Below are 18,195 nucleotides of genomic sequence, written 5' to 3' on the forward strand. Positions count from 1 at the left end.
TTGTTGTGCCGAAAGTTGACAGAGAGTCGTTCAAGTGATGGATGAACCGGGTGCCCACCTAGAAAGGTTCCCACGGGTGGTTGACGGAGAGGGGTGATCAAGACGATGACGCTATCTCTTTCTGCACACACTTAGACGAGTCTCCCGGTCGTTAGAGACCAAAAACCAGGGGGAAAGTCCCCGGGTCAGGTCCTTCGACGCTCAAGTCAGGTACTTTTCCCCCAGAAATCGCAAAAAAAAAAGACGAAAAGTAAAGGACTAGTGGAAAAATGACGAGTGAGCGTACCTGCATAAGGGACAAGGCATCCCTTTTTATACTGCAATGAAGATTCCTGGGTCTGACGGGTGTCAGGGAATGTCGGCTGTCAGGCTTTATCTAGCGGTGATTGACACGTGGCTCTTCCTAATAGGCTGGCGGCAAAACCAAAGGTGTATTGAGCCCCGACTGTTGGCATATTCCCTGACACCTTGATTATTCCCTCTGACAAGCGGTTGCGATTCCTTGGCTGATTTGTCCTGTAGCCCCTGACCGATCCGGGATCTGGATTTGCCCTATTTTTATATACTGTTGCCTTCGACTTGTATGTCCCGATCTGTGTTAAGCTCGTGTCCAGACCTGCCTTTGTCGTCTGCCATCTCGATCTGCCTTCCGGGTCTGTATCCAGACGATCTGCCTTCCGGGTCTGTATCCAGACCAGTGATCTTTGACTTGGGTGTCCCGACCTGCACCTTGGGTCCGGTTCCTGACCCGCCTGTCTGCTGCTGTCTGCTATTATCCAAAGAATGTACGTCCCGACCTGCACGCTGGGTCGGCTTCCTGACCCTCATCATTCTGACTATCTAAGGCATGTACGACCCGACCTGCACGCTGGGTCGGCTTCCCGACCCTCATCTGTCTGACTATCCAAGGCATGTACGTCCCGACCTGCACGCTGGGTCGACTTCCCGACCCTCATCTGTCTGACTATCCAAGGCATGTACGTCCCAACCTGCACGCTGGGCCGGCTTCCCGAACCTCATCTGTCTGACTATCCAAGGCATGTACGTCCCGACCTGCACGCTGGGTCGGCTTCCCGACCCTCATCTGTCTGACTATCCAAGGCATGTTCGTCCCGACCTGCACGTTGGGTCGACTTCCCGACCCTCATCTGTCTGACTATCCAAGGCATGTACGTCACGACCTGCAAGCTGGGTCGGCTTCCCGACCCTCATCTGTCTGACTATCCAAGGCATGTACGTCCCGACCTGCACGCTGGGTCGGTTTCCCGACCCTCATCTGTCTGACTATCCAAGGCATGTACGTCCCGACCTGCACGCTGGGTCGGCGTCCCGACCCTCATCTGTCTGACTATCCAAGACATGTACGTCCCGACCTGCACGTTGGGTCTGTAAGCAGACCTGCTGGTAGTTTCCATCCTTAGCTATACTTGGCCCACGAGCCCATCTACTACTTACTATCAGGGCTGGGTCTTATAATTCTCTCTTTTGACTTTGGTCACGTAAGCTGGACTTTTGACCTCCCTGCTGTCCATATCAGCCTCACTGCTGACCGACCACGTTGGCTTTACTTCTGCCCTTCTTGACCTCCCCGTCAGCTGGACTGTTGACCGGCCACGTTGGCTTGACTTCTTACCTTCCTATCCTACAGGTCAGCTTGACTTCTGACCCTCTTGAGGCCTTGACTCCGAGTCACATCATCCTATTGACCCCACAAAATACGCACCGGATCAGTTTGCTTTGCACGTCCGTTGTACTCTTCCTCTTGTTGGCATTGAGATCTGGAAAGCGGCGAGGAGCAAAAGCGAATTTTTTGGAGTCCGGAGGTAAGGAAGAGGAGGCAGAGGAGCTCGTGAAGTTCTCCGGCGTGGAAAGCATGACGGTGCACGACATATTGGAAGCGCCGGGGGAGGTGGTGCCGAAATCGGGATACAGGACGCTGTGCGGCTGGATGGTGCTGCTCCGCTTCCTGCGGCCGGTCTGCTTAGCCGTACCGAGGAGTTGCTTCCGGCGGTCCAAGCGTTGGGAGCGATCCGACAGCCTAACTTGGTGCCGCTTACGTCGACCTACGCCGCGGATTACTGAAGCAGTTCTTAAGAGGTGAGCTTGCTGTTCGCTTAAAAATGGCATTTTTTTTATTGATCTGGTGTTGGCGATTGAATAAAACATTTTTGTCTAAATTGTCTGTTTTGTCTTCATTTCTCAGTTCAAAATTTACTGTCTGGAAGCTGCTTTTTTCCTTGTCGCATTGCATGCTGTCATTGACAATCTGGTTTGCTGTTCATAAGGAAAATACAAACGTGATCGAAAACAGTAATCATTTGGGAATCATATCAAGGAAAGTCCTCACCTTTCTTTCAATTGATCTTAACAAGTTACTCTTACAATTTGGCTGATTTGTCTTTAATGCTTAGATCGAACAACAATAAATAATTCAACTGCTAACTTGATTGTACAATCTTCAGCTGGGGTTGCAGAAGCACACAGATGGGATTTCACCCAGAAACTATCTCTTGGTATTGTCAAAGGTTTGGATCATCTCCACGAGGGGCTGGGGTAGGCCGTTGTGCATGGCAATCTGAGGAGTAATAACATTCTAATCGACACAGAATTCCTCCCTCAGCTTTTTGGATTTCGGTTTGCACCTCGTCTTGAGTTCTGCAGAGGCTCGGGACATGCTTGAATCCTTGGTTCAGGGCTACAAAGCATCTGAGCTAGGCAAGATGCGAAAAATGTCAGCAAAGTGAGTGACATTTACAGTTTGAGATTGATCCTACTGGAGATGCTCACACAAAAGTATCCCATTGGCAACATCAGCTCCTTGCAATCCAAAGAACAAAGTCTCAAACAACTTTAACTCTGAGCTCATAAACCACAGCATAGATCAAAATTTTATCAATAAGCAACGCCTACTTGCGTTGTTCCCAATTGGCAATCGCGTGCTACTCTGCCTAACATTCTTTGAGGCTGGATATAAATGTGTCATCATGCATCTCGAAGACACTTCCTGCGATGTTACCAGTTGTTGCCAGCAGTTGTCAATCTGTTCTTGGTGCCACAACAACGAAGATGACAAAAATCCTTAGATTGGTTGAAGCAGCGGTGGGTATGTTTCACCTGAAGATATTTTGTGGCTGGCAGCAAATAGCAGAAGAAGTGGTCTCCACTCTCCACTATGACCACCAGAGATCAGGACAAGTATCAGATTGGTCGTCGAACCATCAATGGGATCTTGGGGTAGGTTACATATGTGATTTACAGACAGCTCTTTAAATGTTTGAAGAACTTCTAGGGTAGCATGAACTTGTGTCCTTTGATATCTGACTCAACTGTACTTATCATCTAGACTGTTGATGCTTCATGTGATTTGTAGGTACAAGCTACATTGCTGCTCCTTGGCCTGTTCCGTGACTGCTGCAACAAAAAATATGGAACCGTCACATCAATGATCCCTTAGAGCCTGTCTCATGGATATAAAGAGAGCTTGTCTCATGGATATAAAGAGATGTAAATTCAAATACATAGGTGGAAGACGCATAGCGGGACTACCACATGCAGTGACATCCTGGGGATCGACCCCTGCCCAATCCGGACACACTACCATGTGCCCACCAGATGTACTACACCTCGGGGACAACTGAATGCTACAACAAAAGAGACCTTTTGGTGGTTTGATTTCTTTGCTTGTTGTAAAACACATACGCATCAATGTAGAATTTCCCATTTCTTTCCTTGTTTTTGCCTTCCGAAACCTAAATGAGTTAAGAAAAGGCAAGCAGTGGTGTTGCAGGGATTTTCTATACAGATTTGAGTTGGCCACTCTTGATACTGTCATCTTCAAGCATCAGCTCTGCTTCCATGGCGCTTTTGTTTCCGAATTGCAGGTTAGCAATTGCGACTGACCTGTTTCGATATTGGTTAAATCATAATGTTATTTGCCTTGTAGTCATCTTGTTCATTCAGCCAGAGTTCTATGTGTTGGATCGAGTGGACTGACTAGAGGGGGTGAATAACCTGTAATGAAATATTAACACTTCTCTAGCTAACTAACTAGCAAGGACGCACTGAATTAAATAGAAATAGAAAGCATAAAAGAAATAAGAGGTAGAGAGTTACTTGGTTACAACTTACGTGGTTGTTAATCAAAGAGAATGAAAGTTCAACTAAAATCTCCTTCGTGAAGGCGGAGTAGTCTTTTATAAACTTTGGAAACTCTCTAGGGTGCTATTTATAGCTCTGAGAAAAAATTACCATTGCTGATGTTGCATTGGAGGTGCCTTAGCTGGATAAAACTTTATCCACAACTCAACGGTAGCCTAATGATTACTATTCAATGGAGGCGTCTCGGCTATTATTTATACGAGGTGCCTCTAGTCTCATATTCAACTGAGACGCCTCGGGTCTCTTCCACGATAGCTTTTCTGTCGAGACATCTGAGATGTCTCCAACCAAGTGAGGTGCCTCGGGTCTTTATGGTCAACATTTGAGTTGACCATTTTCAAGCCCTGCTTGCTTAGGTGATCTCCGGTCATACAGAGTTGAGCTCACTTGAACTCAACTCCAACCTTCTCCTAGAGCAGGCTTCCTCCCCACCTTCTCATCTCTCGGATGCGTCGTGTGCATCCTTCTCGCTCCACCGATGTACTCTTCCGTAGCTCTTCATCCTTCGGATGCACCGAGCCCGTCAACTCTATTCTTGTGCCATCATTCTCTTTCGCTGTGTCTTCTGCTCGACTTCTTGTGTTCCTAAGTCCTTGCTCATTCAGACATAAGGTATCAAATACATAAGGTCTAACTTAACTCGGTTGATAACATCAAAATTATCCCGGGTACTTACAATTTTCTCCTTTTTGATATGCATCAACCCAAGTTAAGATTAGGATAAATAAACAATAAAGAATTAAAAATAATAATTTAGTACCAGTATAAAAATAATATCAAATATTGCAATTAAATACAAACAATAAACATTACAATCTCCCTCTTAACGTAACCCTTATACTCCTCCCTTAACATATCAAAAAATAAGAGAAAGTACGATGAAAATGACAGAAAAAATCTTTAAAATTGTTTAACTCAAATTATCGAAGGTTGTTTATTTTTACCAAAATTATTTTGTAAAATAAAATAACTTTTCAGAATTAAATCTCATTTTTGTCAAAAAAAAAATAAAAATCATTTAAAAATTATTTTTAAGTTTTAAAAAATCATGAAAAAATTTTTAAACTCAAACAAAATCATTCAGATTATAATAAAAAATTCACGAGAAAATTATTTTCCGTATGATCAAAAATAAATATTTTATAAAAAATAATTCTTTTTGAATTTAAATGCTTAAAAATAGATTTTGACTTATAAAAATATTTTAAATTTTTCTAGACATGAAAAATATAATGATTATCTATAGAAAAATTAAGTTTTACCAGATTGAAACATTTTTAATTTTAAAAACTCAAATTTTGTTAAATAATTTATAAAAATTAAATAGCAATCGATTTTTTTAAAACAAATTGTGTTAATAGATAACATCTTTATTTATTATAGAAAAAAATTTGAGCAAATAAACCAAAAGTCAAAACAAATTTATTTTACCAATACATTTAATAATTCAACTAAATTAATTTCTAGTATGTACATAAAATTAATTTAATAAGTTAGAACAAATTTTAAAATCCAAAATAAAGTATTGTCTACAGGATTAATTAAATATTTTGTCGGAATATTATTTTTTATAACTTTTACAATTTAACCCTGGTGATTTCTAAAAATTAATTCAGCCCTATATATTATTTAATATTTCATTCTAGAGTAAATGAATTTTAACATATAGAGTTTTTTTTATTTTAATTTTTCTATTTATTCATTTAATTTTACGTTTTTTATTACAACTTTATCAAATTTTTCTTTTAAGCTTGCATGATCTTTCTTTGATTTTATATACGTGGTCTTAGTTTTACATAAAGTTCTACTTAGTATTTTAACAGCTTCGTAAAGTTAATCGGAAGGAAGGATGCATACCTCATTTATCATGTCAGACTCATAGATAGATGCTCCCCATTCATCTATGCTCTCTTCTGAAGTAGCTTTGTCGTCTTCTTTTTCGTGGCTGGTCATTAATGCTAGTCTGATGTATTATTTCATCTCAGATTCGGATGATGACAATTCAGTCCACATTGCTTTGAGGTTTTTGTACTTAGATTTTCTTTTCCTTTGCTTAATCTTGGGCAGTTGTCCTTGATATTCTCTTATTCTTGGTAGTTATAGCACCGAACCTTCCCTTTCCTTCGAAGTAGCTTTGTTGCCTGTTTTTTTTTTTTATCAAAGTTGTTAGATTTAAAAAACTTTGAAAACTTTCTTATCATAAAAGCTTCTTCATCATTATCGGGTGTTGAATCTGAATCCAGTTTGTTCTTCTTAGCTTTGAGTGCTAGGTTCTGAGTCGACTTCTATTCTTTACTTAGGCCTCCACATCTTGATTCGTGTAATTCAAAAGTAGAAAACAATGTTTATAAACTACTTACCTCGATGTCCTTGGAGATGTAGTAGAAGTCTACTATAGACGTTCATTCCGATGTTCTCGAAAATGCATTTAAAGTATACCTTAGTGAATCCCGATTTGTTACAGTTTCTCCAAAGTTGTTGAGTTCAGTTATCAACTCTTTGAGCTTTGCGTGCAGTTGTGCTACCTTCTCTCCCTTTTCCATCTGGATGTTCATTAATTGATTGCGGAATAAATCCCATCTTGTCAGTTTAGCCTCCGAGGTCCCTTGGTATAGCTCGAGAAACTTCTCTAAAAGTTCTTTGGTTGAGTTGTAGGTGGCGATTTGGTTGACTTCTTGAGATGGTAGTACATTTAGAAGGTGAAACTTTGTTTTCCCATTGGCTATAGAGTCGGTCTGCTGCTTTTTGTTCCATTGGAGCTCTTCTTTTTCTTCTCTGTTCTCATCCTTGGTACTTCAAAATTATATTTGATTATAAATAAAATATCAAAATTAGTTTTGAAAAATGCCTTCATACGATGCTTCCATAATATGAACTGTTGGTGCAGGGAACATCATAATCGAATCTATATTTTGATATTATCAAACGTTTAAGTTAAGTCTTATTATTATCTGATGAATTGATCAAGTGTGCAAGAAGCTCAACTTGGAAAGTCCTAATAGGTTAGCTGGATTCGATACTAGATAAGGAAAGTCTCAGTAGATCGTGGAACCAGACAGGAAGTCCAGATGGGTCAAGTGGACCTGACATTTGGCAGGTGGACTTGGTAGGTCTGGAGGACCCGATATCGAGTCAAGTCAAAGCCCTAGTAGTCGATCCGATGCTGAGTGGTTAAGTCCAAATAGGTCTGGAGGACCCGATGTTTGGCAGGTAAGTTACGGTAAACTACCGAAGGTAGTGAAGTGAGGTCATGTCTTATTAGGGATAAACCTTAGGTACTGATCTGACTAAAGAAACTGATGGAGGTTTCTAAGTTGAGATCAAGACAATCGTTACTGTTTCATTCATGCATATTATATTTACACTAATCTTACTCTACATATTTATGTTCTAACTGTGTTTTGCAGGGTACATATTATTTTTATTTACTAACAATGCTTTACAAAAAAGTTGTTTCGTTGACGAAACAAAGGTGTTCAGTCGACAGATCTATAAAATATCGAAACAACGATATTTGATTTAGAATACAACAGGAATTTTCGGTTCAGTCAACGGAGAAAGGTGATTAGTCAAGGGATCAGTTTATTTCTTGAATTAAACAAGATTTGAATTAGAGTAAAAATGGCAAAAAGACGTTCAGTTGATGGAAAGATCTTGATCCGTCGATGGAACAATGAGATTTCGGCAATCGAACGGATTAGATCAACGCAAACAAGGAAGGAATAGAGGATCAATCGATGGATAGAGTGATCAGTCGACAGATCAGTTCAGTTGACGAAATATCTTATCAATCAATCGACAGAACGAGACCTATAAAAGAAGCATTCGAGCTCCGAGCAAAAAAAAAACCTCCTGCTTTTCAATTTAGTATTGTGCTCTTTCTCTACTAATGCAAACTGCAACTACTATGACGCCGAGAGACTTCCGACAACCTACACTACTTCTTAGATTGATCGTTGTCGTTATACTTTGCTTTTAAAGTGACAAGATGCAGCCCCCCGCTCTCTCATACTCTTACGATCCAACATGAACTCCTCCTCGAACTTCGGTGGATGAATGCTAGATCTGGTAATTTCCTTGTTGCTTCAGTTGACAGTTAGTCTTTCTAAAGCGGTTAGACTCTGATACCATTTGTTGCATCGAGTAGACCGGCTAGAAGAGGGTGAATAGTTTGCAATTAAATATTAACACTTCTCTTGCTAACTAACTAGCAAAGACACTTAGTTAAATAGAAATAGAAAGCATAAAAGAAATAAGAGGTAGAAAGTTATTTGATTACAACTTAGGTGGTTGTTAATACAAGACAGTGAAAGCTCAGCTAAAATCTCTTTCGTGAAGATAGAGTAGCTTTTTACAAACTTTGGAAGCTCAAAAACAAATCAGGAAATAATTATAGAGTATGTTATTGAACACCTAGCTCTAGAGTGTTATTTATAACGTTCTGGAAAAAAGTTACTATAAGTATTCTGTGATAGTTTTGATGTGATCAACCAAGTCAAGTTAGGTCATGTTATATTTTGATCCTTGTATCTAAGTGTATAGGAATTTAGGATCACAAGAAGTTGAGCGAGAGACACAGCTAACCAGAAGAATGACACGGGAAAGAGTCGATGGACTCGGTGCGTCCGAGGGACAAAGGTGATGCGGAAGAGTATGCTGGTGGAGGACAAGGAAGTGCGCAACGTTTTCGAGGGATGAGAAGCCAGAGCAGAAGATTGCTCTAGAAGGCCAGAAGATGGGTTCAGATGAGCTTAATTCAAATGGCCGGAATCACCCAAGCGAGCGGAATCAGAGCAGAAGCTCATACAAAAAAGTCAACTCTAAGTTGACTCTTGTCCGGGCACTCGAAGCAATTCAGGGCGCTCGGAGTCTAGGTTTGGACCACTTTGGTCCAGCCAGAGCACTTCAACTCCTCGGTGTTGTGGATGAGCATCAGCAGGGGCCAGGCGCTCAGAGCGGAATAAAATTTTATCCCGCATTCGTTGTGTAGTCATTTGCGAGAAGATGAGATTTGTCATGTTGGGGGCGCCTGGAGAGGATCCAAGTGCTCGAACCGTGTCATGTCAACAAATGATCAATTTCGACCAGTGAGCTATAAATAGAACCCTGGTCTTCTCCTTTCGAACAACACACTCTATACTTCGAATCTCTTTCTGTTTTTCACTTCCAAGCTTAATTTTTGTGTACGAGGCTTCTCCGCCTCCGATGTTTTGTTCGAAAAGGAGATCTTCATAGTGAGCTTATTTGCCTTGAAGTAGCAATATTTTGATTGCCAACCAAGTAAACTATTTGTCTTGTACTCCCTTTAATTCTGTAATATTTCTTTAAGTGTGTAATCATATAAAGCATGATTGTTTGAGAAAGGTATTTGTTGTTAATTGTATAGGACAATTCACCCTCCTCTTGCTGGCCGCAAGAGATCTATATTTACCTTTGCTGACATTGTATTGGAGACACCTTAGATCACTTGGAGACACCTCCAGTTGGATAAAACTTTATCCTCAACTCAACGGCAGCTTAATGATTATTGTTCAATGGAGGCACCTCCGGTAGACTAAGGCCCCTCAAGTACTATTTATCTAAGGCGCCTCCGGTCTCTTCTATGACAACTCTTTTGCTGAGGCATTTGAGGCATCTCTTGCCAGATGAGGTCTCTCGAGTCTTCATGGTCAACATACAAGTTGATTATTTTTGGGCCCCACTCGCTTGGGCGATCTCCGGTCGTCTGGAATTGAGCTCACCGGAACTCAACTATGATCTTCTTCTTGAGCAAGCTTCTTCCCCGGCTTCTCGTCCCTTGGATGCGCCGCACGCATCCTTCTCGCTTCATCAGTGTACTCTTCTGCAGCTCTTCGTCCCTTGGATGCACAGAGCCTGTTGCCTCCCTTCTTGTGTCATCTTTCTCGTTCGTTGCGTTTTCCGTTCGATTTTTTATGTTCCTAAGTTATGCTTACTCAGACATAAAGTATCGAATACACAGGATCTAATTTAACTCAGTTGATTACATCAAAATTATTTTGGAATACTTACACTATGTCTTCTTATCCCTAGGGCATAATCGAGTTGGTTATCACATGATAAATTTACAGAATTAAACAAAGATTGAATCTTTAGCGACGACCAAAAAATTACCTTCCCATATAATAACTAATTTTTAGCGACGACCAAAAAATTACCTTCCCATATAATAACTAATTTTGATTTCCTAATTACTCTCTTCCAATGACATAAGACAGTCATGGGGGCCATCACAAATTATACCTTTAGCAAAATAGAGTTATATGTTTTCCTTCTTTATATTCTAATTTATTTTATTTCACCTTGAATAAATTGCACCATTAGTCTTTGCAACGAGAAAATATATAAAAATTAAGAAATTGTGTATGATATAGTTTGTGAAATTATGTGGTGAAATAAAAAATAGTAAACAGTTGGCTTGTAAAGTGCAATTGTCTCTTTAATTTTGTAGTTTAGATCAAATAAAAAAAAATCAGTATTTATTAGGCCTGAACCACCCCTATAAATACAGATAAACCGGCCATAGCCCATCCGGTCCCTGGCGAAAGGGGTCTTGTTCGTCGTTCCTGTTCGTTTCTGAAACCCTAATTTGGCATCGCAATCGATCATGGCGACGATTAGCCTTCGCAAGGCAAACACCCGTCTCCCGCCGGAAGTGAACCGGGTGCTGTACGTGCGCAACCTCCCTTTCAACATCTCCAGCGAGGAGATGTACGACATCTTCGGCAAGTACGGCGCCATCCGGCAGATCCGCATCGGCACTAACAAGGACACCCGGGGGACCGCCTTCGTCGTATACGAGGACATCTACGACGCCAAGACTGCCGTCGACCACCTCTCCGGCTTCAACGTCGCCAATCGCTACCTCATCGTCCTCTACTACCAGCAAGCCAAGATGGCCAAGAAGTCCGACTCGAAGAAGAAGGAAGAGGAGATCACGCGTCTTCAGGAGAAGTACGGCATCTCCACTTCCAAAGATAAGTAATAATTCACAAAGGCGCAAGCTTTATCCGATTAGGGTTGTTGAATTGGGGATTTCTTGATAAGTAACTGATTTGTATGTTATGTCCGTTGTGAGCTGAAACCTTTATGCCAAATATGTACGGCCTAATTGCCTTCTACTTGAAAAATCAGACATTGAGCTCTTGTATATGGTTGTTTTGAGATAACTATGTTTGTTTTGGTTTTGCATTTCTGAGGCTATTAGTCTAAATTGATACAATTTCCACTTATTCGACTATAGTTCTCGAAATCTAAATAAATATGTTGATAAACACTGTGAATTGATGTCATGGAACTAAAACAGACAAGTGATCAAGTTGATACTCTTTAATCTGTGTTTGTTTGTAGCCTGCCTGAATTTTTATGAGGTTGGAGATTATTCTCGACTGATACCGTTTCTAATTTTTGCAATTCTGGCTCTTGAAATCTAAACAAGTATGTTCATAGACAGTGTTACTCCAAGTTCTTGGAAATCAAACTTGATTGAGTGATCAGGTTGAAATTTTGCTGTGTTCAAGTTTTGATTAAATGGATATATTGGTCATTTGTTTGTGTTCTTAGCATGCCTGTTTATTTATGAGTAGAGTCAAAGGTAGATAGTATTGTTCATTATATGCTTTGATGAATTGTATATTAAGATCTTCATTGGAAAAAAAAAGAGAATAGTTATGTAACATCTTCAAACTTCGCCCCCAAAGAGTACATTTTGCATAAGTTGTTCTTTTTCTATGAATTTGGACTATATGCCTTAAAAGTTATTATGAATGAGTAATTTGTTGCATGCAAAGATAAGATTAAAAAAAGAAGTAATTTGTTTCTGCCTGTGTTTTTTTAGTTATAAAAGGACTTTCTTTCTTTTTCAGAATATCATTTATGAACATTAGTGTTCTATAATTCTATTCCATTTCACTGAAAGTGTAGAATCTGTCTAGCTTCAAAATATATGATAAAATAAAAGAGAATGATGGGAAATAGGGGGAGGAAAATGGCTTTGCCTTATTTCCAACGAAGTTATTTTTTCCTTAAAAAGAAAAAAATATCAGGAAAAAATTAAAATAATTTTTAGTTGAAGCTTATCAAAAAAGAATTTTCCATTTTTTTGCCTCTCATTTTGCCTTCCATGGAGTTTATCATTTTGGCCATGATTTATAAGGAATTTTTTAGTTCTCAAACCAACTTTAACTTTTCTGGCTAGTAAGATGAGATAGGCAACCAAATCAAGCATTAGAATAAATTACTGGTGAAGTTGGGATGTCGTGTGAGGAGCTTCTATTAATTTGTTGGACGGAATGTAAAGTTGGGATGTCAGTTAGGAGCCATTGTATTTCTTGTATTCACTTGATGGATGGAATGTGGAGCTAAATCATCTATTCTAGAATTGAATTAATGGAGTTGTAATATTTGGATATCGTGCATAAAAAGAGATAAATTGTCTCCTCGGATGAGTCTAGTGGTTAGCGCATAAGGTGTTGTCACCATGAGGTTTGAGGTTTGAATTTCGACAAAGTTAAAGTAAATGTTTCTTTTAGGTGCTAGTTACTATTCTAAAGGCTAGTAGTTGTCCGTGATTTATCTCTTCCGTATTGGTCTTGAGATGAGTTGACGGGGGTGTTGGGGACTCATCTAATAAATTAATGTAATTATGGTATGAGTTTAAATTTTCATTACTCCTACACGAATATCAATAGGATATATATACTATTTTTTTTTGTTATTTTTCATAAAAAATATTGGTTTTGTAAAATAATTGATTTTATTTTTATTGTTGTCAAATTAAATTGAACTTATTAATTCATGAGCCATTTAACACAGTCTGGATCCTTTGGACCGTTTTTTACGGTCCAGGGGATGATCCCTTGATGTGGATTGGTGAAATGAATTATTCTCGTTCATAAAATAAGTAGGGATCATTCATTTCACCAATTCATGCTAAGGGATCATTCCCTGGACCGCAAAACCCTCCATTTAACAAACCAAACTAAAGAAAATTTTATAATCCATTTATTCTATATTTCATTTTTAGAATTTATTAATTTCATTTTATGAATTTAACACGTCGGGCTAAATTAAATATTTTTGGAAATTATAAGAAAAATCGAGATAGAATTATTTGCTCTAGCTAAATTTTATCAAAGCACAAAATTTACAAAATAAAAAAAAGGGTTAAAATAAAGGCGAAGCCCGACGGGCCGGATGAACCGGGCCGAGCCGGACCGGCGATACTATAAATGGGTCTTCTGATTTGTACGGGAGCAATACCTTAATGGGTAATTTCCACCTTCCCGAAGCGAGGTTACTGGAAACTCCTCCCGACGAAGACGACGGCGGGCGGCGGAGCAAAGGCCGCCCGCCCTTTTTATTTTCTCTCTAGAATGAAACCCTAAACCTTCAATGCTATTCCGGCGCAATTCCCCATATCAACTGCGGATCCCTCGCCGCTGCTCCACCAGTAAACGCCTGCTCTCGTCTCTGGCGGCGGCGGTTGTCGCCGAGGAGGAGGAACTCGTCTCCGCTTCTTCGGCCTCAGATTCCCAGAGTTCTCTGATAAAGTTCGTATCTTTGTTCAAACCAGAGGCTGAAAGTATCGCTCCGTGCCAATTCGCCCGCGGGGGCTTCAGTCGACATGGAGCTCCGAAGGAGAAGGAAACGGTCTCGTTCCCTGGATTGCATGAGAATCGAAGGGTACGGAAGTTGGAGGTTTGCCACGCTTTGGCCAAAGAAGGGAGATTGAAGGAGATGCGAAACGCCATGCGAGGGATGGTGCAGGACGAAGGTTTTTTCTTGTTTCTTTTACCATTTTTTACCTTTCCTTTGATTTCCTATTCTCTGTCGATATTTTCCATAAATTTTCACTGCAAAAGTTGCATATTTTGCTGGCGAGAGTTGATAGAGTTCCAAAACCTCTCCATTCTTGGGGTCACTGTATGCTGTAACAGTATGATGATCATCTTCTTCCTTAGTTTTAGATTTCAATAAGCGTGTAACTATTGATGACAGGATAACTAGTTATGGTCTTAGAGAGCCTGCATTTATGCTGCATATGCAGCTTCAAAAAAGGCAGATTTTAAAGGAGACTGTGTATGGTTGCATTTATCATATATGATTTACATGTGCAGCTAAAAATCCTATCTTGTTCATCTAAGCCCATTTAATCTCTACCAAATGTACATAGAACCCTAAGTTACCTTATTTAGTAGCTTGCAACTACAAACCTTAACTTTTAAAAGTGATAAAATGTGATGAAACTCTTAGTGCATATATGGACCTAATAAATTGTATCCATGCTCTATCATAATTGGTAGTTGCTTAAATTCTTTGGCCATTTATTAAATTTTATGTTGCTCGAAGGAGCATAGCTTGATTGTAATTTATTCATTAAATTTCTTCTTCTTTTTTTCCTAAATGTGAGAAGGAGTTGGTTCGGCACCATTATTGAGTGAGCACCTGTGGACTCATTTCAGACACTGGGATTCCAGCAGCATTGTTTGGGATATGTTGGCAGATGTATATGCTAGATCAGAAATGATGGACGACGCTCGTTTTGTCTTAAGCAAGATGGCTATCTTGGACATGCAAGCTTCTGTGTCTACCTATCACAGTTTATTGCACAGTGCAAGGTATACAAGCATTGTTCTTGATCTTTATCGAGAAATCAAAGCCAGTGGGATTTCTTGCAGAGAGCAGACAATTGATCTCCTCATAGACAGTCTCTGCAAACAAGGAAGAGTGCAAGATGCAATATCGTTCTTCCAAGAGATAAGAGAAGAGAAATCATATTGCCCTCGTTTGATCACCTTCAATGCCCTCATATCTGGACTGTGTAATTCTCGCTTTATCAAGATCGCATGGTCTCTCCTCTCTCTTTCCTTTAAGTATGGATTTCTTCCCGATGAATATAGTTTCAATTCTCTTATGCATGGGTTATGTCTAGCAGGAAATGTGGAAGAAGCTTTGCAACTCTCTGAGTCCATGCAAAATGACGGCGTAGAGGTTGATGTGGTTATGTATAATATTCTTATAAATGGGTGTCGTCGACTTGGATCTATGCGTGAGATCTGGATGCTCGTTAGAATGATGATAAAACAGGGACTGCAGCCTGATCCTGTTACTCATACTATTGTGATAAGTGGTATTTGTGATGAAGGCGATATTGATGAAGGACTAAGGAGGATGGATATGCTTGCCCGAGGATGCAGGCTGAATATTGTGACTTACAGTGTTCTCCTCAATGCCCTTTGCAAAAAAGGGGACATCGCTAAAGTTGAAGAGTTGCTTCATGAGATTAAAGATATCGGCCTCGATATGGATCTAGTGGCATATTCCATTCTCATAAACGGGTATTGCAAGTTGGGAGAAATAGACAAGGCACTTCAGGTGTGCCGATCTATGAGCTCGAAGAGTGTGATGCCAAATTCTTTTTTTCATGGAGCAATTCTTTCAGGTATGTGCAAGAAAGGTTTGATGTCAGTAGCAAAGTGCTATTTCGAGTACCTAGTTGCTACCGGTCAGAGATTGAACGTTATATTATATAACATTGTCATTGATGGCTTTGCTAAAGTTGGTGATGTCGAAGAAGCTCTTGCAGTATATGAACAACTAATTAGGTCAGCTATAACTCCTACAATTGTGACTTATAATTCCTTGATTTATGGCTTTTGTAAGATCGGAAAGCCAACCGAGGCACAGAGATTCTTGAGGGAAATGGATACGTATGGACTGGTTCCTACAGCCATAACATACAAGACACTTATTGATGGATTTTGTGAAATTGGGGATGCCGATTCGATGCAGATGCTACTTGAGGAAATGGATAGGAAATCAATCATGCTCGACAAAATTACTTACAGTATAGTTATCAAGGCACTTTGTAAAAAGGGTAGAGTAAAAGAGGCTTTTGATAAACTGAACGACATGGTTCTTAGTGGAATAGATGCTGACTCAATTGCCTACGGTACAATTATCCAAGGCTTTTATCAGCAAAGGAACTCAGACATGGCCTTCTACATATTTTATAAAATGTTAAAAGGCGGTATCGCACCTACTCCTGCTACTTATACCTTTCTCATTGATTGTCTTTGTTTAAATCACCAAGTTGACAAAGCAGAGGAGTTCCTATATTATCTTTTGCATCAGGGTATCAGATTGAGGAAGTGTGCCTACACCACTGTCATAAAAGCACATTGTGCCATGGCGATCCCGGATAAAGCCTTTGTGCTCTTTGATAAACTGTTGAAGTCTGGACATGAAGTTACAATCAATGACTTCAGTGCGGTGATCAACCGATTATGCAAACGACATTTTGTACATGAGGCAAAGGGCTTCTTCAATAAGATGTTAGGTTTCGGCATACATCCAGATCAGGAAGTGTGTGATGTGATCTACAATGCCTTCCTCAGGACGAAAGATTACAAGTCATTGATTACTTTCTGTGCCTTTTTGATCAAAAGAGGATTGGAGCCACAATCATAAAAGCACATTGTTGAAGATGGTGATTCCTCCAACCCCTCTTTTCTTATGTTTCATATTAGAATATTAGATTTTATGTGAGTTATATGAAATTATCACAAATGTGTATATTAAATGAGAAAGAGGAAGACCAAAAAAGAATTGATTAGTAATAATAAAATAAAATAAAATTTATTTAAATATAAATAATGATATAATAAAGAATAGTATCTAATAGTATATAATGATCTATATAGTCAATACCACTAGGATATTTGTAATTGTTAATAAAAATATAATGCAGTTTGTTGTTCATTATATGATTGATGTAAAGTGTTTATTATAGATTATTTATATTAGTGAAGTTCTTGAGATGTCTAATTGTAACTTCCTGAAAATGGTTTTTATATCTTGAATACACATTTTATTTCCTTAAACTAGTGTGTATCTTGATTTGAAGAGAGTCCATTTGACTTGATGGTCAGGATATCTGGATCTTAACTCTGCTCAAAATTGTTCTACTCCACTTACAAATCTACTTCAAAGAAAAGTTCAAGATATTCGAGTATGTCCAACTCTCCTATCGAAGAGAACCCTTAACGAACATAGGGTGATACATCGCCTTCGCTGTAGTCGATCACTTGAAACGGGAGGTTTGTATGTGATATATTAGCAACCTCATTATAAATTTTAGAGAAGTCAATTTTGTGAGTTTTTTTAAGTTGATATTAGATATTCAGTTTAATTCGATTCCATAAATATTTTCAACTGACTATAAGAATAAATTTGGTAAATATCCTTATGAGTTTTGTTATAAGATCAACTTGAAATCTGCAAACCATTAGATCACATCAGCCTTTAGGTTTATATGAAAAGCTAGTTTATTCTCTACGGATTTGCATGAAATAAATATACTTATTTATGCTAGAACGGAACTTAGATTTGTCTTAATGATCTAAGTTCAGATAGAAAAGATTATTTTTTTACTTATTAGTAAAATCAATTAATCATTTTGGGTATACATTTTTTTAAAAAATTCAGAATAGTGAATTTTATAATAAATTTCCATATAAAAAAAAAAGACCCGAGTGGTCTAGCTGAAGGTGGCGATGGAATTTATCTTTTAAGAAATTGTTCTTTTTCAAAGTTATTCAGATTTCTTATTGACTAATAATAAATTTTCTGTTAATCTCTAGCCTTTATTAACTTAAATGCGGGAACAAATGAGAGAGTTATTAACGGAATCAAGAACAATTTAGAGTACACAAGTAATTAATTTGTAACAAAATTTGCGATTTGGAGGATAAATGATGATTTTTGAAAGGAAAACATTTGTAAAATCCAGGAGATTATGAGAAAATAAATAAACAAAAAATGAAAATGTTACAAGTATTCAGCTAGCTACTGAAATCAAACCGACAGATCATCAAATCGACATAGGTTCTGTGTAATAATAACACGGGTGCCACTTATATATATAAGAGCAAAAACAAGTATGAAATTTTAAAATCACTTTCCAACAAAAAAAATGCTCAATGGTTGGATCAACCCAAACCGACCTGTTTGATCGGC

The 18,195-nt window shown here is 38.9% G+C and overlaps 3 protein-coding genes across 4 annotated transcripts; all 3 read left to right on the forward strand.

The window, feature by feature from the left end:
- Positions 1 to 1,873: 1,873 nt before the first annotated feature.
- LOC122023112 lies at positions 1,874 to 2,744 on the forward strand. Its single transcript, XM_042581201.1, has 4 exons — positions 1,874 to 2,097; positions 2,204 to 2,310; positions 2,412 to 2,553; positions 2,621 to 2,744. The coding sequence occupies exons 1-4, from the start codon at positions 1,874 to 1,876 to the stop codon at positions 2,742 to 2,744; spliced, it is 597 nt and encodes a 198-aa protein (XP_042437135.1).
- A 7,947-nt stretch (positions 2,745 to 10,691) lies between these two features.
- On the forward strand, positions 10,692 to 11,367 carry LOC122023680 (splicing factor 3B subunit 6-like protein). Its single transcript, XM_042581938.1, has one exon. It carries the CDS (start codon positions 10,784 to 10,786, stop codon positions 11,159 to 11,161), a length of 378 nt encoding a protein of 125 aa, XP_042437872.1. The 5' UTR covers positions 10,692 to 10,783; the 3' UTR covers positions 11,162 to 11,367.
- A 131-nt stretch (positions 11,368 to 11,498) lies between these two features.
- On the forward strand, positions 11,499 to 17,381 carry LOC122023679 (putative pentatricopeptide repeat-containing protein At1g13630). 2 transcript variants are annotated; one of them, XM_042581937.1, is made up of 3 exons: positions 11,499 to 13,951; positions 14,591 to 16,666; positions 17,109 to 17,381. In XM_042581937.1, the coding sequence occupies exons 1-2, from the start codon at positions 13,570 to 13,572 to the stop codon at positions 16,645 to 16,647; spliced, it is 2,439 nt and encodes an 812-aa protein (XP_042437871.1). In that variant the 5' UTR covers positions 11,499 to 13,569; the 3' UTR covers positions 16,648 to 16,666; positions 17,109 to 17,381. The 2 variants fall into 2 exon arrangements, with proteins under 2 accessions (XP_042437871.1, XP_042437870.1); XM_042581936.1 differs by lacking the exon at positions 17,109 to 17,381 and having other exon boundaries at positions 14,591 to 16,759.
- Positions 17,382 to 18,195: the final 814 nt, after the last annotated feature.

The sequence above is a fragment of the Zingiber officinale genome, chromosome 9B (genome assembly GCF_018446385.1).
Source record: "Zingiber officinale cultivar Zhangliang chromosome 9B, Zo_v1.1, whole genome shotgun sequence".
Lineage (NCBI taxonomy): Eukaryota > Viridiplantae > Streptophyta > Magnoliopsida > Zingiberales > Zingiberaceae > Zingiber > Zingiber officinale.

What these genes read in the sequence shown, in the direction of transcription:
- LOC122023112 (XM_042581201.1), top strand. Translation starts at nt 1,874, where the DNA reads ATGACGGTGCACGACATATTGGAAGCGCCGGGGGAGGTGGTGCCGAAA. An exon ending in TACAAACGTGATCGAAAACA is followed by an intron (nt 2,311 to 2,411) that starts GTAATCATTTGG and finishes TTTAATGCTTAG; the next exon opens with ATCGAACAACAATAAATAAT. An exon ending in CATCTCCACGAGGGGCTGGG is followed by an intron (nt 2,554 to 2,620) that starts GTAGGCCGTTGT and finishes TTCCTCCCTCAG; the next exon opens with CTTTTTGGATTTCGGTTTGC.
- LOC122023679 (XM_042581937.1), top strand. Translation starts at nt 13,570, where the DNA reads ATGCTATTCCGGCGCAATTCCCCATATCAACTGCGGATCCCTCGCCGC. An exon ending in AGGGATGGTGCAGGACGAAG is followed by an intron (nt 13,952 to 14,590) that starts GTTTTTTCTTGT and finishes AAATGTGAGAAG; the next exon opens with GAGTTGGTTCGGCACCATTA.
- LOC122023680 (XM_042581938.1), top strand. Translation starts at nt 10,784, where the DNA reads ATGGCGACGATTAGCCTTCGCAAGGCAAACACCCGTCTCCCGCCGGAA.